The sequence below is a fragment of the Chrysochloris asiatica genome, unplaced genomic scaffold (genome assembly GCF_000296735.1).
Source record: "Chrysochloris asiatica unplaced genomic scaffold, ChrAsi1.0 scaffold00057, whole genome shotgun sequence".
NCBI classification, from domain to species: Eukaryota; Metazoa; Chordata; class Mammalia; order Afrosoricida; family Chrysochloridae; genus Chrysochloris; species Chrysochloris asiatica.
The window spans coordinates 15,979,693-16,001,936 of NW_006408575.1; the positions used below are offsets into that span (position 1 = coordinate 15,979,693).

Here is a 22,244-nt window from a genome sequence, read left to right on the forward strand (position 1 = left end):
CTTGGCCCCACACAAAATGGCGGCTCCTGGAGCAGCTGAGCATCCCGAACCAGGAAGCAATGGATTTCTTGCTTCTACCACAACTCCCAGCTGTTAAGTCTTCCAACCTTCTAAATATTCCTTTATATGTGGTTCAGAGTACTGGGACCATCCCCTGAGCCTTCTTGGTCCTTCTGTGTTGTTCTCGGCAGAGCTCGTCAGTACACTTCCACCTGATTAGCCATCTTTTTCTGGATCCTGACTTTGTCTTCTTGAGCTACCATTTGAAATGTTCTGTTCAGCTCTTTTATGTCCTCATTTCATCCATTTGCTTTAGCTTTTCTATGTTCAAGAGCAAGGTTCGCAGTTTCTTCTGATAGCCATTTTTGTCTTTTCTGTCATTCCTGCCGTTGTAATAATTAAATAATAGCGCATAATTCAGAAGTAGTAAATTTGGACTGTTAGATTTTTTATTAAAAGTTCAGGTATCATGAGGATATCAATTGTCCCCAAAACTGATCTATGAATTCAGCAAAATCCCAACAGGCCGTTAATTTCTACAACTTAAGGAACAGAAACAACGTCATGGCCAATCAACTCATGAAAAGTTACTCAACATCAGTAGTTACTAAGGAAATGTAAATTAAAACCATAATAAAGTACTGTTTTACAGTCCCTAGAACTGTTTACTTTATAGATAATACTTGAGGAGACCATCAAAGGAATAATTAGGGGAAAATGCATTATCTTAAATGTATAAATTATATTTATACTCTATGTATACACCCTCGGAAACCCTGTACAGGGTCGCTATGGGTCAGAACTGACTCAACGGCACTTAACAACAACAACAACAATGTATACATAATATGTTGTTGCTGTTAAGTGCTGTCGAGTCAGTTCTGACCCATAGCAACCCTGAACAGGTTTTCTGAGGCTGTAAATCTTTACAGGAGCAGAAAGCCTCCTGTTTCTCCCGTGGAGCAGCTAGTAGTTTCAAACTGCTGACCTTGCCCGATTCATAACCACTACACTACCAGAGCTCCTTATACATAATATAGTATACATAAATATACACACTTATACTATCAAAGAGCATAGCCTTCAGTATGGATTACATCTCAATGTAAAGAAAACAAAAGGCTTCACCATTGGACCAGTAAACAACATTCTTATCAATGGAGAAAAGATTGAAATTGTCAAGGGCGTCATTCTTGGATTAACACTCAGAGAAGCAGCAGTCAAAAAATCAAACATCATATTACATTAGGCAAATCTGTTGCACAAGACCTTTTTCAAGTGTTGAAGAGCAAAGATGTCTGCTTGAGGACTAAGGTGCGCCTGATCCAAGCCATGATGGTATTTTCAATAACCTCATATGCATGTGAAAGCTGGACAGTGAATAAGGACGATCACAGAAGAATTGGTGCTTTTGAGTTATGGTGTTGGAGGAGAATATCAAAAGTGCATGGGCTGCCAAAAGAACCAATAGATCCGTTTTGGAAGAAGTGCAGCCAGAGTGTTCCTTGGAGGCCAGGATGGCCAAACATTGTCTCTCATACTTCAGACATATTGTCAGAAGGGACCAGTCGCTGGAGAAGGATATTATGTTTGATAAGGTTTAGGGTCAGAGAAAAAGAGGAAGACCCCAATGAGATTGATTAGCCAGGTGACAGCATTGATGGACTCAAGCGTGGCAACAGTAGTAAGGTTGGCCCAGGATCAGGCAGTATTTCCTTCTGCTGTGCATAATAAGGTTGCTATGAGTTGGTGCTGACTCGATGGCACCTTCACAACAACAAATACATAAATTATAAATAAGGAAAGGTAAAATCTAACAAAACAGCAAATTTTAGAACTTAGGTTCGGGTAATTCTACAATTTTTCTATCTAGAAGAAAGAAAACAGTAAGATAAGAAGAAATTAGGGTCATCAAAGCCTAAATAAATAAGCACTACTGCTCAAGGGGCATCCTGATGTAGCACTCGCCTGCTAACCAAACTTCAGTGATTCAAACCCACAAGTCACTCCTTGGACACCCTATACAGGGTCGCTATGAGTCAGAACCAACTAGCGGACACTTAATAGCAATAACTTCTCAAGGTGAAAGAAAGAAGACAGGATTAGAAATATATGGAAACAAACAGGATAATAACTACAAATTCACTGAGAATTCAAACAATAATGAAGACATGATACCAAAGTTTGACAGCAAACTTAGGAAATAGAAAAGTTCCAAGAAAAAAGATAATTGACTGAAACCAACCTGAGAAACCATGCCCAGAGGATTTATTAGTGAGTTTAAACCTACAAGAGATAAATAATTATAGTCTGTCATAAATAATTCCAGAGCACAGAAAAATGATAGAACCTGACAAGAACATTATAAGAAAGAAAAACTGCAGGCTCAGCTTACCAATGAACACAAGTGCAAAATCCTAAGCAAAATATTATCAAATGGTTCCAGAAATATAGAAAAAGATGATACATCATGGCAAAGTTAAGTTAATCCCCAAAACATAGGAATGGATTGTTGTTGTTGTGCAGAGCCACAGAGTCATTTCTGACTCATAGAAACCCTACATAGGGTGTCTGACAAGTGGCTGATGAGCCTGAACTGCCAACCTTGTGGTTCAAACTAACCTTGCAGCCCAGCGCCACACCAGGAATTCTGGCTTACTACTGGAAAATTAATATAATTTACCACATTAAGAAGCAATATCATCTTAATAGATGAAGAATAAAATAAAATCTGATATAATTTACTTATTTAATGATAGGAACTCTTAGCAAAACAAGAATAGAAGGAAACTTGCTCACCTTGACAACGGCTAACTTAGGGCATCATCAAAGCACCTTAATATGGACTATGGGAAAAGATAGCCAATTACCTTTTGCATCATTGTCATCACCTTGTTGTAATCTTTCACAAGAGTAGAAAGTTTCAGGGTCGCTCCCTTTTTCAGTACCCCTCAAGTCCCAAGACTTAGAGGGGAAAACAAGGTAGCAAGTCATTTCTGATTCCAGTTCTCTGGCCATGGAGACATTCCAGCTGATCTCAGAAGTCATAGGAAGTGGGTAAGAGCAAAATTAATTCTAATGCATGTCTGATATGCCAGTGCTCCACCTGATGTAATTCTTTAAGCATCATGAATTTTTTTCTTTTTTCTTTTTTCTGTGTGACTGTTAAGTTCTTTCTTTGCCCCCCACAACATTTTTTTTTTTCATACTGAATAATTCTCTTTAAATGCTACACATTAAGTACGGCCATATCTAACATACCCTGTAGTTAATATCGCCAATGTGCAACTGTTAAAATAGGTGATGAGAAAGACTGTGAAATGCACATTACTGAACCATATGCAGTACTATTCCCATAGGCTGGATTTAGAAACACATATGCTATGTCCATGAATAAAGGGATGTCATTTAATTATATAGAGAGTGGGGACATGATGTGATGAACAGGAAAGAAATCAATTGGATTTGTTGTCCACTAAATCTATGTTTGAATTTTGGCTCTGACCTTTTTTAGTTGCAAACCGTCATCACTTTACTTTGCTTCACATTTCTCATTTGTACAATGGCACAAGAAGTACCAGATTCAGAGGATTTTTAAAAACATATGAGGTTTTTTAAAAACATAAGATAACAATATAAAACACCTTTCACTAGCTACAACTATAAAGCTCCTGGAAGATACCATAGGAACAAAGGTATGAAACAAAGTAAATTATTGAACACAACTTCAAATGTATGAACACCACAAAACAAATTAGATCATTGCAACCTCTGAAAAATTAAGTATTTATGCTCATCAAAAGAGTGAAAAGACAACCTTTAGACTGGAAAAAAAAAATCCTTTGGAAAGACCTATCTATCTGATAATAGTCTAATCGTCTAATCTCTAAACTTCAACAATTTAACAATAAAAGAGAATCCAATTTTAAAATGGGCAAAGGACATTCAAGAGGCCAACAAACATGAAATGAAGCTTATTAGCATTAGCCATTGTTGTTGTTGTTAAGTACCATGTTCTGACTCATAGCGCCCCTGCACAGGGTTTCTGAGGCTGTAAATCTTTACGGGAGCAGAAAGCCTCATCTTTCTCCCATGACAGTTTCAAACTGGTAGTTTCAAACTGCCAACCTTGAAGTTAGCAGCCCGATTTGTAACCACTATGCTACCAGAGCTCCTAGCCGTTAGACAGATGCAAATCAAAACTACAATGACATATCATCTTACCCCCCTGAAAAAAACATGAAAAGCTAATGAGGACTGAAGAAATTGGAACACTTATTGACTACTTGTGAGACTGTAAAATGGTACAACCAGTGTGGAAAATGGTATAGCAGTTCTTCAAAAAGCTAGAAATAGATACGCCTTATGATCCAGCAATCCCATGCCTTAGATATAACAGAGAAAAAAGAGACAGCAACAGACATATGGACACTATTGTGATTCAGAAGAGGAATTAGGTAATGATGGATCTTGACTCAAAGCAGAGAATACCAGAGAGATGTTTACCTGTGGTTTATTGACTATATAAAATTCATTAAACTCTGTGGATCATAACAGATTGTGGAAAACATTACAAAGAATGGGAATTGTAAAACACTTAACTTTTCTTATGCATTCCTGTACAGAGAGTACAATGGGCAGTCATTTAAATAGAACAAGAGGATATGGTGTGATTTGAAATGAGAAAAGGTATGCCTCCAGGTTGTATCTTTTACTATATTCACTCAATATGTATTTTAAACAAAAATATCCAAGAAATTGAACTCTGTGAAGAAGAATATGGCATAAAGATTGGGAACAGACTCACATTAACAACCTACAATATGCAGATAACACAACCTTGCTTGCTGAAAGTGAAGAGTACTTGAAACACTTACTGAAGAAGATCAAAGATTACAACCTTCAGTATGGCTTGCACCTCAACACAAATAAAAATTCTCCCAGTTGAACCAATAAGCAAAATCATGATAAATGCAAAACATATTGAACTTATCAAAGATTACATATTTCTTGGCTCCACAATCGATGCCCATGGGAGCAGCGAACAAGACACCAGACATACTGCACTGGGCACTGGGCAGAAAAATAACAACAAAAAATAGCAAACCCCACATCTCTGTAAAGTGTCACTTTGAAGACTAAGGTCTATCTGACCTAAACCATGATAGTTTCAACCATCCCATATGCAAGCAAATGCTAGACAATGAATTAAAGAAGACCAAAGAAGAATTGATGCCTTTGAATTATGGTGTTGGTGAAGAATGATGAATATACCATGGACTGTCAGAAGAATGAACAAAGGTGTCTTAGAAGTAGTACAGCCAGGTGATCCTTAGAAGAGAGGATAGTGGGACTTCATCTCACATACTTTGAACATGTTATCAGAAGGGACCAGTCCCTGGTGAAGGACATCATGCTTGGTAAAGTAGAGGGTCAGTGAAAAAGAGGAAAACCCTCAATTAAATGAGTTGATACAGTGTTTGTAATAATGGGTCCAAATGTAGCAATAATTGTAAGTTTGGCACAGGACTGGGGGGGTGTTTATTTCTGTTGTACATAGGATTGCTATGGATTGAATGGCTCTTACCTTCCAACTCAATGACACTCGATTACATGAATAGATAAAGTCAAGTATACATATATGCAGTCATAAATAAAGAAATAAATATATGTATTGTGTGGTTATGCAAATATGTATATTTTGTGTGGTTATGCAAATATGTATATAGGAATGTGTATGTTTGGGTCTGAATATGTTGATACAAATTTGTGCATCCATGTATGTGTGTATAGGTATGTGCATGTACATATACCTATACACACATACATGTATATATAGATATATGTACATATGGGAATCTGTATGTAAGACATATATATTCAATTTATATAATAAATCACATAAGGGGCACAGTTACACCTCATACATAACCAAATACCTCACGGGATTCATTTTCTGGGTTTGAATGCTTATGACCATAGTCTCATGGGACAACTCAGTTAATTGGCATGATAAAGTTCACAAAATGCATGTTCTGCATTCCAGTGTGATTAGTAGTATCTGGGGTCTTCTGAACATCATCTAAGATTCACTTACTGCTCTCTATTCATCCAGAACAGAGAAAGAAAGAAACTAAAAGACTCAGACATGAGTGTAGTTCACAGGCACCACAGCCTCATCTACCTTGAGGCTGGAACTACATAGTGCTGTGCTACCACTTTCAGGCATTCTGATAAGGACTACAATAGATTGATCCTAATAGGATGGGGGGAAAATGTGGTACAGAACTCAAATTTTTTAAAAAGCCCAGACTTACTGCACTGGTTGAAAGGACTCCCCATGACAATCACCCTGAGATATCTGTTAAATCTGAACCCAAAATTACCCTTAAGGTCACCCTTTATTCACTTGCTGTTGCCCTGGTAACACCCTTCCCCAACCTTCCCACTCTTACTGACAAAACAATGAGAAAAACTACATGCCAATTGTGTGCATTGCACCTCAATGTAAAGAAAACAAAAGTCCTCACAGCTGGACCAATAAATGTGCTGCTGCTGCTGTTAAGGGCTGTGGAGTCAGTTCCCACCCATAGCAACCCTGTATAGGGTTTCCTAAGAGCAGCTGGTGAGCTTGAACCACTGACCTTGTGGTTCTAACTGACCTAGTCATCCAGCACATTAACCCACAGCCACACCAGTATTCCAGACCTATAATAAACAGTATCATGATAAACAGAGAAAAGATTGAAGTCGTCAATGATTTCACTTTGCTTGGATCCACAATCAAAATTAATGGAAGCAGCAGTCAATATACTAAATGATGTATTGAATTAGGCAAATCTGCTAGACAAGACCTTTTTAAAGTGTTCAAGAGCAAAGATGTCAGTTTGAAGACTAAGGTGTACCTGACCCAAGCCAAGGTATTTTCAGTAGCCTCATATGAATGTGAAAGTTGGACAACAAAAATGGAAGGCCATATAAGAATTGATGCATTTGAATTATGGTATATTGAAAGTATCAGGAACTGCCAGAAGAACATACAAATCTTTGCTGGAAGAATTACAACCAGAATACTCCTTAGAAGCAAGGATGAACCCAGTTTAAAAATGGGCACAGGAAATGAACAGACACTTCACCAAGGAGGAAATCCAGGCAGCCAACAAATGTATGAAGAAATGTTCACTACACTAGCCATTAGAGAGATGCAAATCAAAACAACAATGAAATATCATCTCACACCAGCAATAACAGCAAAGATTAAAAAACAAAAGTAGGGGACAGTAAATACTGGTGGGGATGTGGAGAGATTGGGACACTCCTGCATTGCTGGTGGGATTGCAAAATGGTCCAACATCTCTAGAAAGCAATATGGCGCTTCCTCAAAGGGTTGGAAGTAGAAATACCTTATGATCCAGCAATTCCTCTACTTGATATTTACCCACAAGAAACATGAGCCATAACACGAGTAGATATATACACACCAATGTTCATAGCAGCACTATTTACAATAGCAAAAAGTAGAGACAGCCTAAGTGCCCCTCAACTGAAGAATGGATAAACAAACTGTGGTACATACACATAATAGAATATTATGCTACCTTGAAGCTGCAAGCCACCGCATAACATGGATGAACCTTGAGGACATTATGTTGAGTGAAATTAGTCAGGTACAAAAGGAGAAATACTGTATAGGACCACTACTGTAAAAGACTAAGAAAAAGAACCCATACTAAGGGGGAGGGGGAAGGTTCTTTGCTGGTTACCAGGATGTGGGAATAGGAGGAAGGGGAAGGTGGAGCACAGGGTAGGGAATAGACACAGGATAGTTTGGGTGCTGGGGATGGGGGCAATACATAAGAAGGGGGAGTGGAATGGAAGAACAAAACGGATGGGAAAACAATTAGGCAGGTTTGCATCGGCTAAGTGGGACAGAAGTAAATAATGATATATGCACAGCCTTGGAACAACAGGGCTCTGGGATATAGGGATTGAGACAAGGTTGGAGTGGAGAAAAGAGGGAAATAATGTTAAGATGCTTTGCTGTCTTTTGAATCTTGGTTTCCCTTGCATACCATTATAAAATAGGCACTTGAGGGGGAGAGAAAGGAATAGTCAGAAATACCACCATAGAAAGCTTGTAAGTCCATCTTCTGCCTATAATGGATTGGAATGCCTAAAATGGGGCTACAACGTGCCCAGTGAAGGAGCCTTTGCATTACGTAAGACCATAGATGGAATCCTGAACCCCATCCACAATCTTCTGAGGTGGGAAATTTCCACTTGAAAGGACAAATAGAACAACCTGGAGTGGCTAGAAGAACAGAAGATACTTCTTGAAATAAAGACCTACAGGAAAAATACAAAACAAAAAAGGCAGTCCGACTGATTTCTACAAGAACAAGCAAGTTGCTCGCCCAGGAGACATCAAGGCAAGTGGTCGGGTCCCCTCAGGGCAAACCCCCTTCTAAGACTAAGACTCATTGGACATACACGAGTAGACATGCACTCTGACTGGTGGCCACATTCGTCACTGATAAGGGGAAGTGTGGGAAAAACAGCAATGAAGCTGTGAGCTAAGCCCTACAACATTCAATAGACTCCTGTGAACCCAGGTGAAGACCTGGTTGGCCAGAAGTGTGGCAAGACCTGGGGACTCTTGGGCCCAGAGTCAGTGACGTAGCCACAGAGGACTAGAGTGGAGAGCAAAGCGTCCAGCTAATAAGAAGAGAGGGCATATGCATAAGAACACCCACACTTGTAGATAATACCCACTTGACCTGGCTTCAATGACTGGATGATCAGAGCTCAACTAGAAGAAGGAAGAAGAAGAAAAAAGAGTAATCTGATACAATTTGATGAACTTGACCTACACCTATGGTTGCACTAGCTCAAAAGAGGGAACAAATCTTTAGCGAGGATCATTCCCACCCTTCTCATACACAGAGTAGGCAGGGATGGGCAACTTGGACATTGGCTAATCAAAATGGGGGAGGGGGGGTCTACAGAGGCAAGAAGTAACTGGCTTGCACGCTTTCAACAGGGAACCTAGATCCAGAGGGCATGGAGGAAGGTAGAATCTCCACTGAGTAGTATCCAATCTGTCTGGGCTGCGCTGATGGAAGGAAATGCAGATAGGTCTCTTGTAATACAATAGTGAATAATTCTTATCAGGAGTGATTGTGAGAGTTGGAAATGTAAAGGTAGACATTTTGTAGCAAGGAGGGGAGTGATTAACTTTTCAGTCTAGGAGCAGAGGTCCCTGGGACCATCAATGGAGAAGAGCGGGACCCTACCCAGAGAAGCAGTGACGGCAGAGACAATGACGTGGAGAGATGGAGCAGTTGGAGACTTTAGATCCAGAAAGGGAGAGAGGCTGTGTGCTGATGACCGGGGGGCAGGCTTGCAGTGTATACTCTTTGGTTGGTTGATGATACATGGAGGGGATTGTAACCATGGCAATGTAATGATATACGATAGGATGAATGTAAAGTTAATGTTCTCCCATGTAAACTATCACATAATTCATAATAAAACATTGAAAAAAAAAGAAGCAAGGATGATGAGACTTTGTGTCTCATATTTTGGATGTATTTTCAGGAGAGACCTGTCCTTGGAGATGGGCATCATGTTTGGAAAAGTGGAGGAAGATCCCAAGGACAGCGACTAAACAGTGGCAAGAACAATGGGGTCAAACATAACAATTTTAAAGTTGGCCCAGTACTGGGCAGCATTCCATTCTGTTGTTACTGTGAGTTGAAAGTAACTCAATAACAACAACAGCACATGACAATTGAAGTAAAACCACACATGGCATAGATCAAGCTTGGTGACACTTGTGAGGATGAGAAAGTAAGTAGGAAAGTTTTGCCACACACAAATGGGTGAGGTCAGAAAAGGAATGAATAAAATAGAAGTTAAAAGCCAGTTGCTGTAGGATAAGCAGTGGACAGCTAGCTGCAAGATCCGTAGTTTAAACCCACTGGTCATCGCTAGGAATCCCTATACAGGGTTATTATGAGTTGGAACCAACTTCACAGAACTTAACAACAACAAAGACATGTTGGAAGTCCTTAGGTATTGCAAACAGGTAACATATTTGACTGCTAACAAAATTTGGAGTCTCTCCTCTACCAAAAATCTACTTTTGAAAAAAGCAGACATTGAAAGCCCTGTGGAGCAAATTTCTACTCTGACATATATGGGGTCGTCATGAGTTGCCATTGACTCAACAAACACTGGTTATAGACTTGTTTCTTTTTATGACTTTGGTTGGGTAATTGAAGAAGAAAAGAAAAATAAATAAATGAAGAACACTGCTTCCTGAGTTAGAAGTAATGGAGGTAGAAATAATGGAGCTGCTCTCCCCTGATGAATGTGTAATGTGCATGGGACGCCAATAGAGATGGCCCACTGGTTCTCTTCCTAGGGCAGGGTGGGGGAGTAGTCAAAGTAAACAAGGAATCAACAGTTGGCAATGAAGATACTTTTAGGTTTTTACATGTCTGAGGTGTCCCAAAGCTGGAAATACAGGAATAGAACTCAGGAAATAACTCTGAATTAAAGAGATACAAGAGCTACTGCTCAGAGTCTGTGCTTACTATGTTGGGATACTTCTGGTAGCGTAGTGGTTACGAATTGGGCTGTGAGCCGCAAGGTCAGCAGTTTGAAACTACCAGTGGTTCCGCGGGAGAAAGATGAGGAGCTCTGCTCCCATAAAGATTTATAGCCTCGGAAACCCTGTGTAGGGTCGCTATGAGTCGGTACCGACTCCACGGCACTTAACAACAACAACACAGAGAAGAGAATCTGCTTATATTTACATGTGATGATTATATTAAAAATGGATCATATTTGGAAGATGATTGATGTTTACTTGATATTTTCTTTAGTAAATGAGTTAGGCAAAAACTTTTCTAAGGGGTAATATCTTCTGTGTTGCGGCAATAATTTATATGATTTTTCTTCTATTAATTTACTTTTTAATTTATATACAATTAATTTCAGTCCATCTAGAGCCCTGGTGTGGTGCTGCAGGGATAATACACTGAACCACAAGGTCGGTTTGAATCACAAGTTTGGAGGTTCAAATCAACCAGCCTCTCTCCTTGGAAACCCTAAACAGGGTTGCTATGAGTCACAACTGACAGCACTTACCAACAACAAATTTCATTTGGGAGTGGGGGTGCTACAAATGCATAAAGTCCTATTACCACCATTGTAATGTAGACACTGGTCAATTACATTAAAACATCTCCTCCTTCTGTCCTTTGTAGTCAAACTACCTGCCCTCTCTAGCCATTAACAAACACTGATTTGTTTTGAATCTTCTTTTGACAGCTGCATGTTAGAGTAAGAGTAAGATTTCTTTGTGATTCACTTGTGTAATAACAATAGTAATACTAGTAATAGTAATGCTTCAGACCTGTTACACATTTTCAACATGCCAGGCACAATTTGAAACACTTTACAGTGAAGCACAGTAAATTGAGGATTTGAGAAATTTTGGAAAAGAAAGAGAAAAGAAATACTTGCTCAAGATAATAGAGCGGTAGGCATGTCTGACTCCAAAATCTATTTTCTTAATCTCTGATTTATTCTACCTCTATGGAAAAGACACAAAGTAAAACAAAGCTGAAGGAATTTCAGGAAGCTCAGTTTAGAGCTGACATTTCCTTATTAAAAACTAAAATGTATGTAAAGACATTGATTAATTATACCAGTAAAGCAGTAATTAGGTATAGGACCAGCACCCATCTGTCAGTTTGTCATAATGTGGTGGCTTTGTGTTGTTATGATGCTGGAAACTATACCACTGGTATTTCAAATCCCAGCAGGGTCATCATGGGGATGTGTTTTAACAGAGTTTCTAGTTGAAGACAGACTAAAAAGTCTGGTGATGTACTTCTGAAAATTAGCCAATGGAAACCCTATGGGTTGAAACAGAATATTGTCCCATATAGTACTGGAAGATGAGCTCCCTATGTCAGCAGCACTATCCAATAGCCACACCAAAGGGCTGAAACACACCTAGCATCATAAAAATGATGCAGGACTCGGCAGTGTTGTGTTCTGCTATACATAAGTTCACCAAGAGACCAAACCCAGTTGCCAGAAATTAGCTACAAAAGACAAAAATGAAATAAGTCCAGCTTTCTGAGCAACCTGCCTCCAACCTTGGTGATATGCAGTAAGACAAAGACCATTCCTGTTGTGCTTCCCCTCATACATTTGACGCGGTTTATAAAATAAAACTAGAAACATTCCCAGTTTAAATGCTGTGTCAATACCCTAAACATCAACCTCTTAAATGTACCAAGAAATTGAACGGGTTTTCTAATGTTCATCTGACATATATTTCAGGTTGGAATCCCCCACCCGTTCTCTGGTGATGGAGGCCCCAAAAGGAGTAGAAATAAATGCAGAAGCTGGCAACATGGAAGCCACCTGCAGAACAGAACTGAGACTGGAGTCCAAAGATGGAGAGGTAAGGGGTGAGAAGAACCAGTCTAGAGAGTTTCCACTCTAACAAGTCTACCTTCCCCCAAACTAGTGTGTCTCAGAGATTGATCCTACAGTGTGGCAAGAACAGCCAAAATGCCAATCTGAAGATCTCATTTTCCAAATCAAATCATTAAACAACAGTGTATAAGTCAAACCCACAAATATGTCTGTCTCATTTTTTATGAAGTCCTGAGATAATAACATGTATTTTAAGTACAGAATTATTATACTTATAGCTGTGCAAAAGGAATACTATTTCTAAATTTTCTCTCTTGTTACCTTAAAATAAGACTTAGTTAAACCTAATGTGGCACTGTGGGTTAATGCGCTGGATTACAAGGTCGGTTTGAACTGCAAGTTTGGAAGTTCAAGCTCACCAGCTGTTCCTCAGAAATGGTGTACAGGGTTGCTGTGAGTCAGAACCAACTCAATTGCACTTAACAACAATTAAAAAGAAAACAAAAAAACTTCTGGTATGGCTTTGTAGTGCACTGAACTGAACCAGCCAGAAAGTCAGCAGTTCAAATCTCCCAACAGCTCCTCAGAAACCCTACATAGTGTCACTATGAGACACTACCTACTGAATGGCACTTAGCAAAAACAACAAAACAGATAAATAAATAAAACTTCCCATCAGTGATTCAGAACCACTCTGTAGGAAACAGTAGAACTGTCCCACAGAGCTTCTAAGCTACAATCTTTATGGAAGCACACTGCCAGACCTACTCCAGTGGAACAACTGGTGGGTTCGAAACTCTGATCTTTCAGTTAGCAGTCAAGTGTTTAACTACAGAACCACCAAGACTCATAAAGTTTCTTTCCCACTGCCATCAAGTCTGCTCCGACTCACAAAGACCCTGTAGGACAGAGTAGAAGTGCTCCTAGGGTTTCCCAGACTCTATATCCTTCCACCACCACCCATCTGTCAGTTTGTCATATTGTGGTGGCTTGTGAGTTGCTATGATTCCAGAAGCTAAGCCACAGGTATTTTAAATACCAGTAGGGTCACCCACGGTGAACAGGTTTCAGATGAGCTTCCAGATGAAGACAGACTTGGAAGAAGAAGAGACGAACTACTTCCAAATATTTAGTCACTGAATTATATTATGAATAGCAGAGAAACACTGTCAGATATAGTGCCAGAAAATGAACCCCTCCGGTTGGAAAGCACTCAAAATGTGACTGGGGAAGAGCTGCCTCCTCAAAGTACAGTTGACTGTGATGACGCGAATGGAGTAAAGCCCATGGGAGAAAAGCCTAAGAGACCTTCATTTGCTGATGGGCCACAACTCAAAATGAGAAGAAGAAAAAAAAAATTGTTGCAAAGAGCCATTAAGAGACCTTCATTTGCTGATAGGGCACAATTCAAAATGAAGACAAACAGCTGTAAACATCCATTAAGAAGAATCAGAACATGGGATGTATGAAGTATGAATCTAGGAAAATTAGAAATTATCAAAAAATGAAATGGAATGCATAAACATCAATATCTTAGGCATTAGTGACCTGAAATTGACTGGTATTGGCCATTTTGAATCTGAAAACCACATGGTTTATTTACTATGTCGGTAATGACAAATTGAAGAGGAATGGTGTTGCATTCATCTTCAAAATGAATATATCAAGATCAGTCCTGAAGTACCATGCTGTCTGTGATAGGATAATATCCATGCACCTACAGGGATAACCAGTTAATACCACTATTATTCAAATTTATGCACCAACTACTAAAGTCAGTGAGGATGAAACAGAAAAATTCTACCAACTTCTTCAATCTGAAATTGATCAAACATGCAATCAAGATGTATTGATCATTACCGGTGATTGGAATGCAAAGGTTGGAAACCAAGAGGAAGGATCAGTAGTTAGAAAATATGGCCTTGGTGATAGAAATTATGCTGGAGATGGCATGATAGAATTCTGCAAAAACCAATGATTTGTTCATTTAAAATGCCTTCTTTAGACAGCATAAGAGATGACTACATACATGGACCTTATCAGATGGAATACATAGAAATCAAATTGACTACATCTGTGAAAACAGACAGTGGAAAAGCTCCATATCATGAGTCAAAACAAGGCCAGGAGCAGATTGTGGAAGAGATCATCAATTGCTCATATGCAAATTCAGACTGAAGCTGAAAACAAGTCCACGAGAGCCAAAATATGACCTTGAATATATCCCACCTGAATTTAGAGATCATCTGAAGAACAGATTTGATACATTAGACACTAAAGACTGAAGACCAGAAGAGTTGTGGGGTGATATCAAGAACATCATACACGAAGAAAGCAAAAAGTCATTGAGAAGACAAGAAGGAAAAGATCAAAATGGATGTCAGAAGAGACACTGAAGCTTGCTCTCCAGTGTAGAGATGCTAAAGCAAATGTAAGAAATGAGGAAGTACAAAAGCTGAACAGAAAATTTTACTGTCAGCTCGAGAAGACAAAATCAAATATTACAATGAAATGTGCAAAGATCAGGAGTCAGAAAACCAAAAGGTAAGAACATGCGCAACATTACTCTAGCTGGGGGATCTAAAGAAATAATTCAAGCCTCGACTCTCGTTATTGAAAAATTCTCTGGGCAAGTTATTGAATGATGCAGAAAGCATCAAAAGAAGATGGAAGGAATACACAGAGTCACTGTACCGAAAGGAAAATGGTTGATGTTCAACCATTTCCAGAGGTAGCATATGATAAAAAACCAATGATACTGAAGGAAGAAGTCCAAGGTGCACTGAAAGAATTGGCAAAGAACAAGGCACCAGGAATTGATGGAATAAAAATTGAAATCTTTCAAGAATGTGAGTCTGCACAGGAGGCACTCAGTCATCTATGCCAAGAAATTTGGAAGACAACTGTCTGGCCAATTGATTGGAACAGATCCATATTTGTGCCCATTCCAAAGAGAGGTGACACAATGGAATGCAGAAAATATTGGAAAATATCTTTGATATACCATGGGAGTAAAGTTTTACTAAAGGTAATACAGAAATGGCTACAAGCCTACAGTGACCAAGAACTTCCGGAGCTTCAAGCCAGATTCTGAAGAGAACATGGAATAAGGGATATCATTGCTGATATCCAATGGATCTTGGCTGAAAGCAGAGAAAACAAGAAAGATGTTTACCTGTGCTTTATTGAAAACATTGTGAAGTATGAATATTCCAGAACATTTAATTGTGCTCATGAGGAGCCTGTACAGACCAAGAGGCAGTTGTTCAAACAGAACATGGGAACACTGAATGGTTTTAAATTAAGAAAGGTGTGCGACAGGATTTTATTCTTTCACCACACCTTTTCAACATGTATACTGAGCAAATAATCTGAGAAGCTGGGTTATATGAAGAAAAATGTGGCATCAGGATTGGAGGAAGACTCATTAACAACCTGCAAGATGCAGATAATGCAACCTTGCTTGCTGAAAGTGAAGAGGACTTATAACATTTACTGATGAAGATCAAGGAGCACAGCCTTTGGTATGGATTACATCTCAATGTCAAGAAAACAAAAATCCTCACCACTGGACCAATAAACAAGATTCTTACCAGTAGAGAAAGATTGAAGTTGTCAAGGACTTCACTCTTTATGGGTCAAACATCAATACTCATGGAAACAGCAGCCAAGAAATCAAACAACGTATTTTATTAGACAAATCTGTTGCACAAGACCTTTTTAAAGTGTTGAAGAGCAAAGAGATGTCAGCTTGAGGACTAAGGTGTGCCTGACCCAAGCCATGGTATTTTCAATAACCTCATGGATGTGAAAGCTGGACAGTGAATAAGAAAGATTGTAGAAGAATTGATGCCTTTGAGTTATGGTATTGGAGGAGACTATTGAAAGAGCCATGGGCTGCCAAAAGAACCAACAGATCTGTGTTGGAAGAAGTGCAGCCAGAGTGCTCCTTGGAGGCCAGGATGCCCAAATTTCATCTCTCATACTTCGGACATATTGTCGGAGTCACTGGAGAAGGATATCATATTTGGTAAGGTGGAGGGTCAGAGAAAAAGAGGAAGACCCCCAGCGAGATGGATTGACAAAGTGGCAGCATCACTGGGCTCAAGCATGGAAACAATTGTGAGGTTGACCCAGGAGCAGGCAGTGTTTCGTTCTGTTGTCCATAGGGTTGCTATGAATCTGTACTGACTCAATGGCACCTAACAACAACAGTATCCTTCTAGGAATGTACAGCTAGCTACATGTGCCTCCCATAGAGTGGCTGCTGAGTTAGCAGCCCCATCATGCTTATCCCACAGCACCACCACTAGGCCCTGCCTAATTCAGCTAAATAGCACACTTATCTGGCTACAGGTGAACTAATGTTACCCATCTTAAGTTGTATGTTTCTGTTTTCATTGAAATTGGAGAACCATATCTAACAACTAGAATAAACAACAACTTAAGTAGAGTTAAGACTGTTGTGGTGCTGTAGGATAAACACTGGACCAAAAGGTGGTTTGAACCACAAGGTTGGTGGTTCAAACTCTCCAGCCACTCCTTGGAAACCCAAGACAGGGTGCTCTGAGTTGGAACCAACTGAATAGCACTTAACAACAACAACAGGCAACAATAGGATGAAGCATTATCATCTCATTCTCTCACTCCAACACAATTGCAGTTTGGTGAACAGTTTCCTGCTTGTATTTTTGCAAACAAGGTAAGTTGAATTTTAAAGGAAAATATGATTCAGTTGCAATCATTTAAAAAAGCCTTCAGGATGTCCATGAATGACTCTGTCTATTTAAGAATAAAAATAGGACAAAAACAGTTTTGTTCTGTTTTTAAAGTAAAACTCTATTTATACCGTTTGTATATATTTAGTGGTAATCAGTTGCCATTTACCTCTGTACACCATGCATGTCTTTTAATTAATTTGGCATTTACTGGTGTGGCACTGTAGGATAAACATTGGACTGCTAATCACAAGGTAAGTTGTTCAAACTTACCAACCACTCCTTGGAAACTTTATACAGGGTCACCATGAGTCAGACCCAACTCAATGGCACAAAACAACGTAATTGTTTTAAAGCATTAATCAGATATCAGGCTTCTCTTCCAATAATCAAAAACTTGAAACGACACAGCTATAAACACTGACTAAATCATATAGTGACTACATCATATATGCAGTTTATAGTTATCAGAATTAGTTATAATCATAACCTAATAAGACCTTCCACCATTGTTCAATTTTAGGGGGGCAGTATTTTTCAGAGTATACTCAGTAGGACATCACCAAATAATATTTTCATAAGGGGAGAGAAAAAAAAAAAATCTTTTCACTAGTTATATACCTGGACATATGTAGAGTTTGAGAAGTCCCATAGAAAAGAAAATCGTTAAGGTTGGCATTTCCAAATTTATCTAACTCCGGGACTCTATTCACATCCTACATGAGACACTTTCGCAAAATGCCAATCTAGGTCAATGCAGTTTGTCTTATTATAACGTAAACTTCCATACAAATAGAGACTTTGTCTTGTTCTTATTGGAAGCCCCACCACCCAGAACACTCAACAAGTGGTACAAACACCTGACTGCTAACTGAAAGGCTGGAGTTTTGAGTCCACCCAAAAAGTATCTCGTAAGAAATGCCCAGTGATCTATTTCTGAAAAGGCAGACATTGAAAATCCTATGGGGCACACTTTTACTCTTAAGCACATGGGGTCACCATTAAACAGCAACTGGTTAGAACACTTAACAAATACTTGTTAAATCCCATCAAGTCAGTTTTGACTGATAGCGACCTTGTATAGAGCTTGTGAAAAATAACTGGTGGGTTTGAACCACTGATTTTGCAATTACTAATCCAGTGCTTATCGTACAGCACCAGAGCACATAATGTTGTTATTAAGTGCCGTCAAGTTGGTTCTGACTCATAGCCACCCTGTATTGGTTTTCAAGGAGCAGTTGATGAGCTTAAACTGCTGATCTTGAGATTCAAACCAACTTTTGTTAAGTGCACAAAAGTTAAAATTAGTAAGTAATTAGCCTTTTACTGTTTCTGAATAAAGAAAATAAAGACAGTCTCTGATTGACTTTTTCCTTCTATTCACTCACTTTAGATTAAGTTAGATGCTGCGAAAATCAAACTACCTAGACTGCCTCATGGATCCTACACACCTACAGGAACAAGGCAGAAGGTCTTCGAGATCTGCGTCTGCGCCAATGGGAGATTATTCCTGTCCCAGGCAGGAAGTGGGTCCACTTGTCAGATAAACACAAGTGTCTGCCTTTGAAAGACTATCCATAGTGGACATTGTTGGCAGCATAAAGGCCTTTTTTGGCTTTAGATACTGTCTGCCAGCTATTTTTACTAGAACACAAAAAGCCTATCAAAGACCTTGTGTGTGTGCGTGGATGTGTGTACATGTGTGGATGTGTTTGCGTGTGTGGGTGAATATAAATATATATAAATATATATAAATAAATATATATATCCTCTGTATAAAATGAGGTTTCAGTACAAAAGGAACCATGGGTGACCCTGTGATACCCAGTAACATTTTCCATCCCATCCTCACCACCTATAATGATGAAATCAAAAGTCAACATCAAGTCGAGTCCAAAGGGCTCCAGACCACTCAAAATGACACAGTGTGTTGAACACTTATAGAATATTCATCTGCAAGCATGAGAAACTTTGTCTCTCCTCCTTTAGCCTCATTTCAAGGCAATGATGGCGGGAATCTTTAAATCACATGCTAGTGCTGAAACCCGTGTGTTAACAAATAGACATATGATTTCATTTTTTAGTTTTACTTTAGCCTAGCCAGCTTCTCCCTCTTAAATGAGGGATGGGGCAATGCCATAAAAGTCAGCCATAGAAGCTCAAAAGGGCTGTCCTACCTTTGAAGGCAAATTTACTGGGGCTTTTGCATTTTCAAGAATGAAGAGGATGAATTGTAGCAAATATTTCATTTCTCTTCCAATTCCTGCTTTCTTCTCTCAGTCTTGCATACTCTCCCATAGTCAGAACAGGAGATCTAAGTCATCAGCACACTATAGAGGGAGAGCTGCTCCTCAGATGGCTGGAAAGCTATTCAATGGCCTGACAGACATTTAAAAAAAAAAAAAGACTTCCAAATCGAATGTCCTTACTTATGACTTTATCCAACAGCATCTGACTCAAAAAGGTCCAGTCAGTCAAAATTCAAAAGAACCCATACCCCAAGAGATACCATTTTGAGACAGAAGTCCAATGAGGAGTCAGTTGCCTAGGAATCATGATTTTTTGTTTCTTGAGAGTAGTAGGAATTTAGAAGACATGCCTTTGGTTTTTAAAGGCATGCACACATTCTCCGGCTTTGATCTTAGATATTTATTTTTCAGTGTGGGCATATTCATATTTCTCAATCCATCATTACATTTTCTTTAAAAAAAAAAAAGAAACAGTGACCCAAGAATCACAGAAGTCAAGCACTACACAACCCTGGAATTACTCAGTGACAGTTAATAAGAACTGAGTCAAATGTCTTTATCAGAATCACTGTGCCCCTGGGGTCCAGGAGGGCCCACTTCCATAAAGGAAAGCAGCTCTCTAATTCCCGCCATCAGCTACCTCTCATCACTTCAACTTCATCATCATGCTCCAGGGTCACCCTGGCCAGCTCTTGTGCTGGGACAGGGGATTACACCATCTCTGTTCAAAGAGGGGGAAATGTGCCTATGCCTTAAGTCAATGCACTCAGCAAGGAGAAGCACATCCTATTTATCTTATTGTTACCTGTAGTTTATTTTGGGTGATTGGAGGGGAAGGATTTAAGAATGGCTGGACATCTTTAGAATCTGGTTGACAAACAAAGTGACTGTCAGTTGTGGGTCTAAGAAGCCCATAATGGAAGCTTAATTGAGTCTAGAATGGAAGTATAACTGGCTTAGACAGTCCTGAATGCCATTTGACAAGAGATAGCCCTATAACCTTAAATGAAGTCATATGGATATTTTAGACCTGTATGGATCTTTTTTTTTTTTTTTTTTCCTCAACTAGATTTTAATTTTTCCTACTTCACAAGCAGGGGAAGGTTTGTCATAGAAGACAAAGAGATTTGATATTTTTGAGATGACATCTAAGCATGAGACTGAGGTTTGCCTATGTGGGATGTAAGAGTTGTTGGCACTTCCTCACTGAGTTCTAGGGGTCAGGGGTTGAACCTGAACAGTGGCCCTGCTGCTGACTTACACAATCCAAGCTCCCTCCAGTCACTCTCACTCTCTCCCATGTAGAACAGTTGGGTTATTCAAGGCCAAGGCTGTATGAATGATTAGTTGACAGCACCCAGGTCTATAAAGGAAGACCACAAAAAGACATCCGGTCATTATAGATCAGTCCTGTTAATATCCTGGAGGATCATGCCGCCAGAACCTGCATGTATCACCCAAAGTCTCTACAAGCCAGGAAAGGGTCTCCTTCATTATTAGGAGCACCTATCCCATGCCATTCAGATTAAATAATAGTAGCTATGAGGTTCTTTATGACTAAATACCTTAAGATAAAATTTTTTAGGGAGACAGAGCATCTTGGTATTTTGCTATATCAAGTACATAATCTGTGGATGACTAGGGAGCAAAAAGTTCCTTGAACCCCTTTCCTTTCATTTTTAACCATTAGAAGTTGTATGCCAATAATATAATAATAATAACGTGATGTGATCCAGTTGCAAAATGTAATCCTAAGGATATTCAGATCACATTATAGAATAAAAATTATAATAGCAACCAAGCAAATAAATGAGGTACTTATGGGGAACAGACACAATATAAAATTCTGATTTTTATTTGTGGTAAAACACCACAATACGTAAGAGAATATGCAGGAAATTAAACACAGATTAAATTATGTGTTTCAAATCAGAATATAGCAATCTGCAAAATTCATTTTAAGTTCTTTAATTACACTTTTTCTCCCTCCCAACTCCTCCAAATGAATATTTTTTTTCCATGATCATGACAAAGTTTTATCTGATTTCTGGGGGCAAAAATAGCTTTTACATTAAAATCTGCTAACCCTTAATAAAAAAAAAAAAAAAAAAAAAGGAAAGGAGGAGATGTCGGAGGCCATGCGACAGACCCTGAACATGAATCATACTTTTGGGTATGTTAAGCAGCAGGTGGTTTGAACAAACAGTTCAAGCTAATCTTCAATGTTCATGAAGTTCTAGTATGTTAATATTCTTCAGAAGATTTTTATAAATTAAAAATTGATCTTCAAATATGTTTAGCATTTAGTTCTATTTTATATCTTCTCAATAAGTCTTGGGAAACTGGTAGTGTATAATGAAGGTTTTCTAGGTGGAAACTGGATGTACAACTTCATAATGATTGTGTTGCCTGAGGAGAATAATAGATATAACAGACCTAAATTGATTCTTAACTTTCTTTAGGATGATTTTCATTGTTTATTCAAAGAAGGTCAGAAACCACAGACTAAAGATGGCTTGAGGTTTGACCCTAGAGCAGAAGTTAGCAAACTATGGCCCAGGGGCCAAATCTGGCTGGCCACCTGTCCATGTCATTGATGTTTTACTGTAACACAGTTATACCCAATTCACTTTGGTAATGTCTATGCGTACTTTTGTACTGCAATAGCAGAGTTGGATATTTGTGACAGAGACTGCAAAAGTAAAATACTTAACTCTTTGACCCTTTACCAAAAGACTTTGCTGACCTCTAACCTAGAAGGTGTATTTGTGATATACTTTGAAAGTAGCAGGAAAGTAAGCAGATTTCAAGGAAAGCA

At 38.9% G+C, this 22,244-nt stretch overlaps 1 protein-coding gene across 1 annotated transcript in view; it reads left to right on the forward strand.

Moving 5' to 3' along the window:
- SGCD (sarcoglycan, delta (35kDa dystrophin-associated glycoprotein)) overlaps nt 1–18,954 on the forward strand; it is a 720,725-nt gene extending 701,771 nt beyond the window's left edge. The window contains exons 6-7 of the mRNA XM_006863921.1: nt 12,361–12,484; nt 18,571–18,954. Coding sequence (XP_006863983.1) covers nt 12,361–12,484; nt 18,571–18,744 — 298 coding nt within the window. The 3' untranslated portion in view covers nt 18,745–18,954. The remainder of the gene's footprint in view (nt 1–12,360; nt 12,485–18,570) is intronic.
- The last annotated feature ends 3,290 nt before the right edge of the window (nt 18,955–22,244 follow it).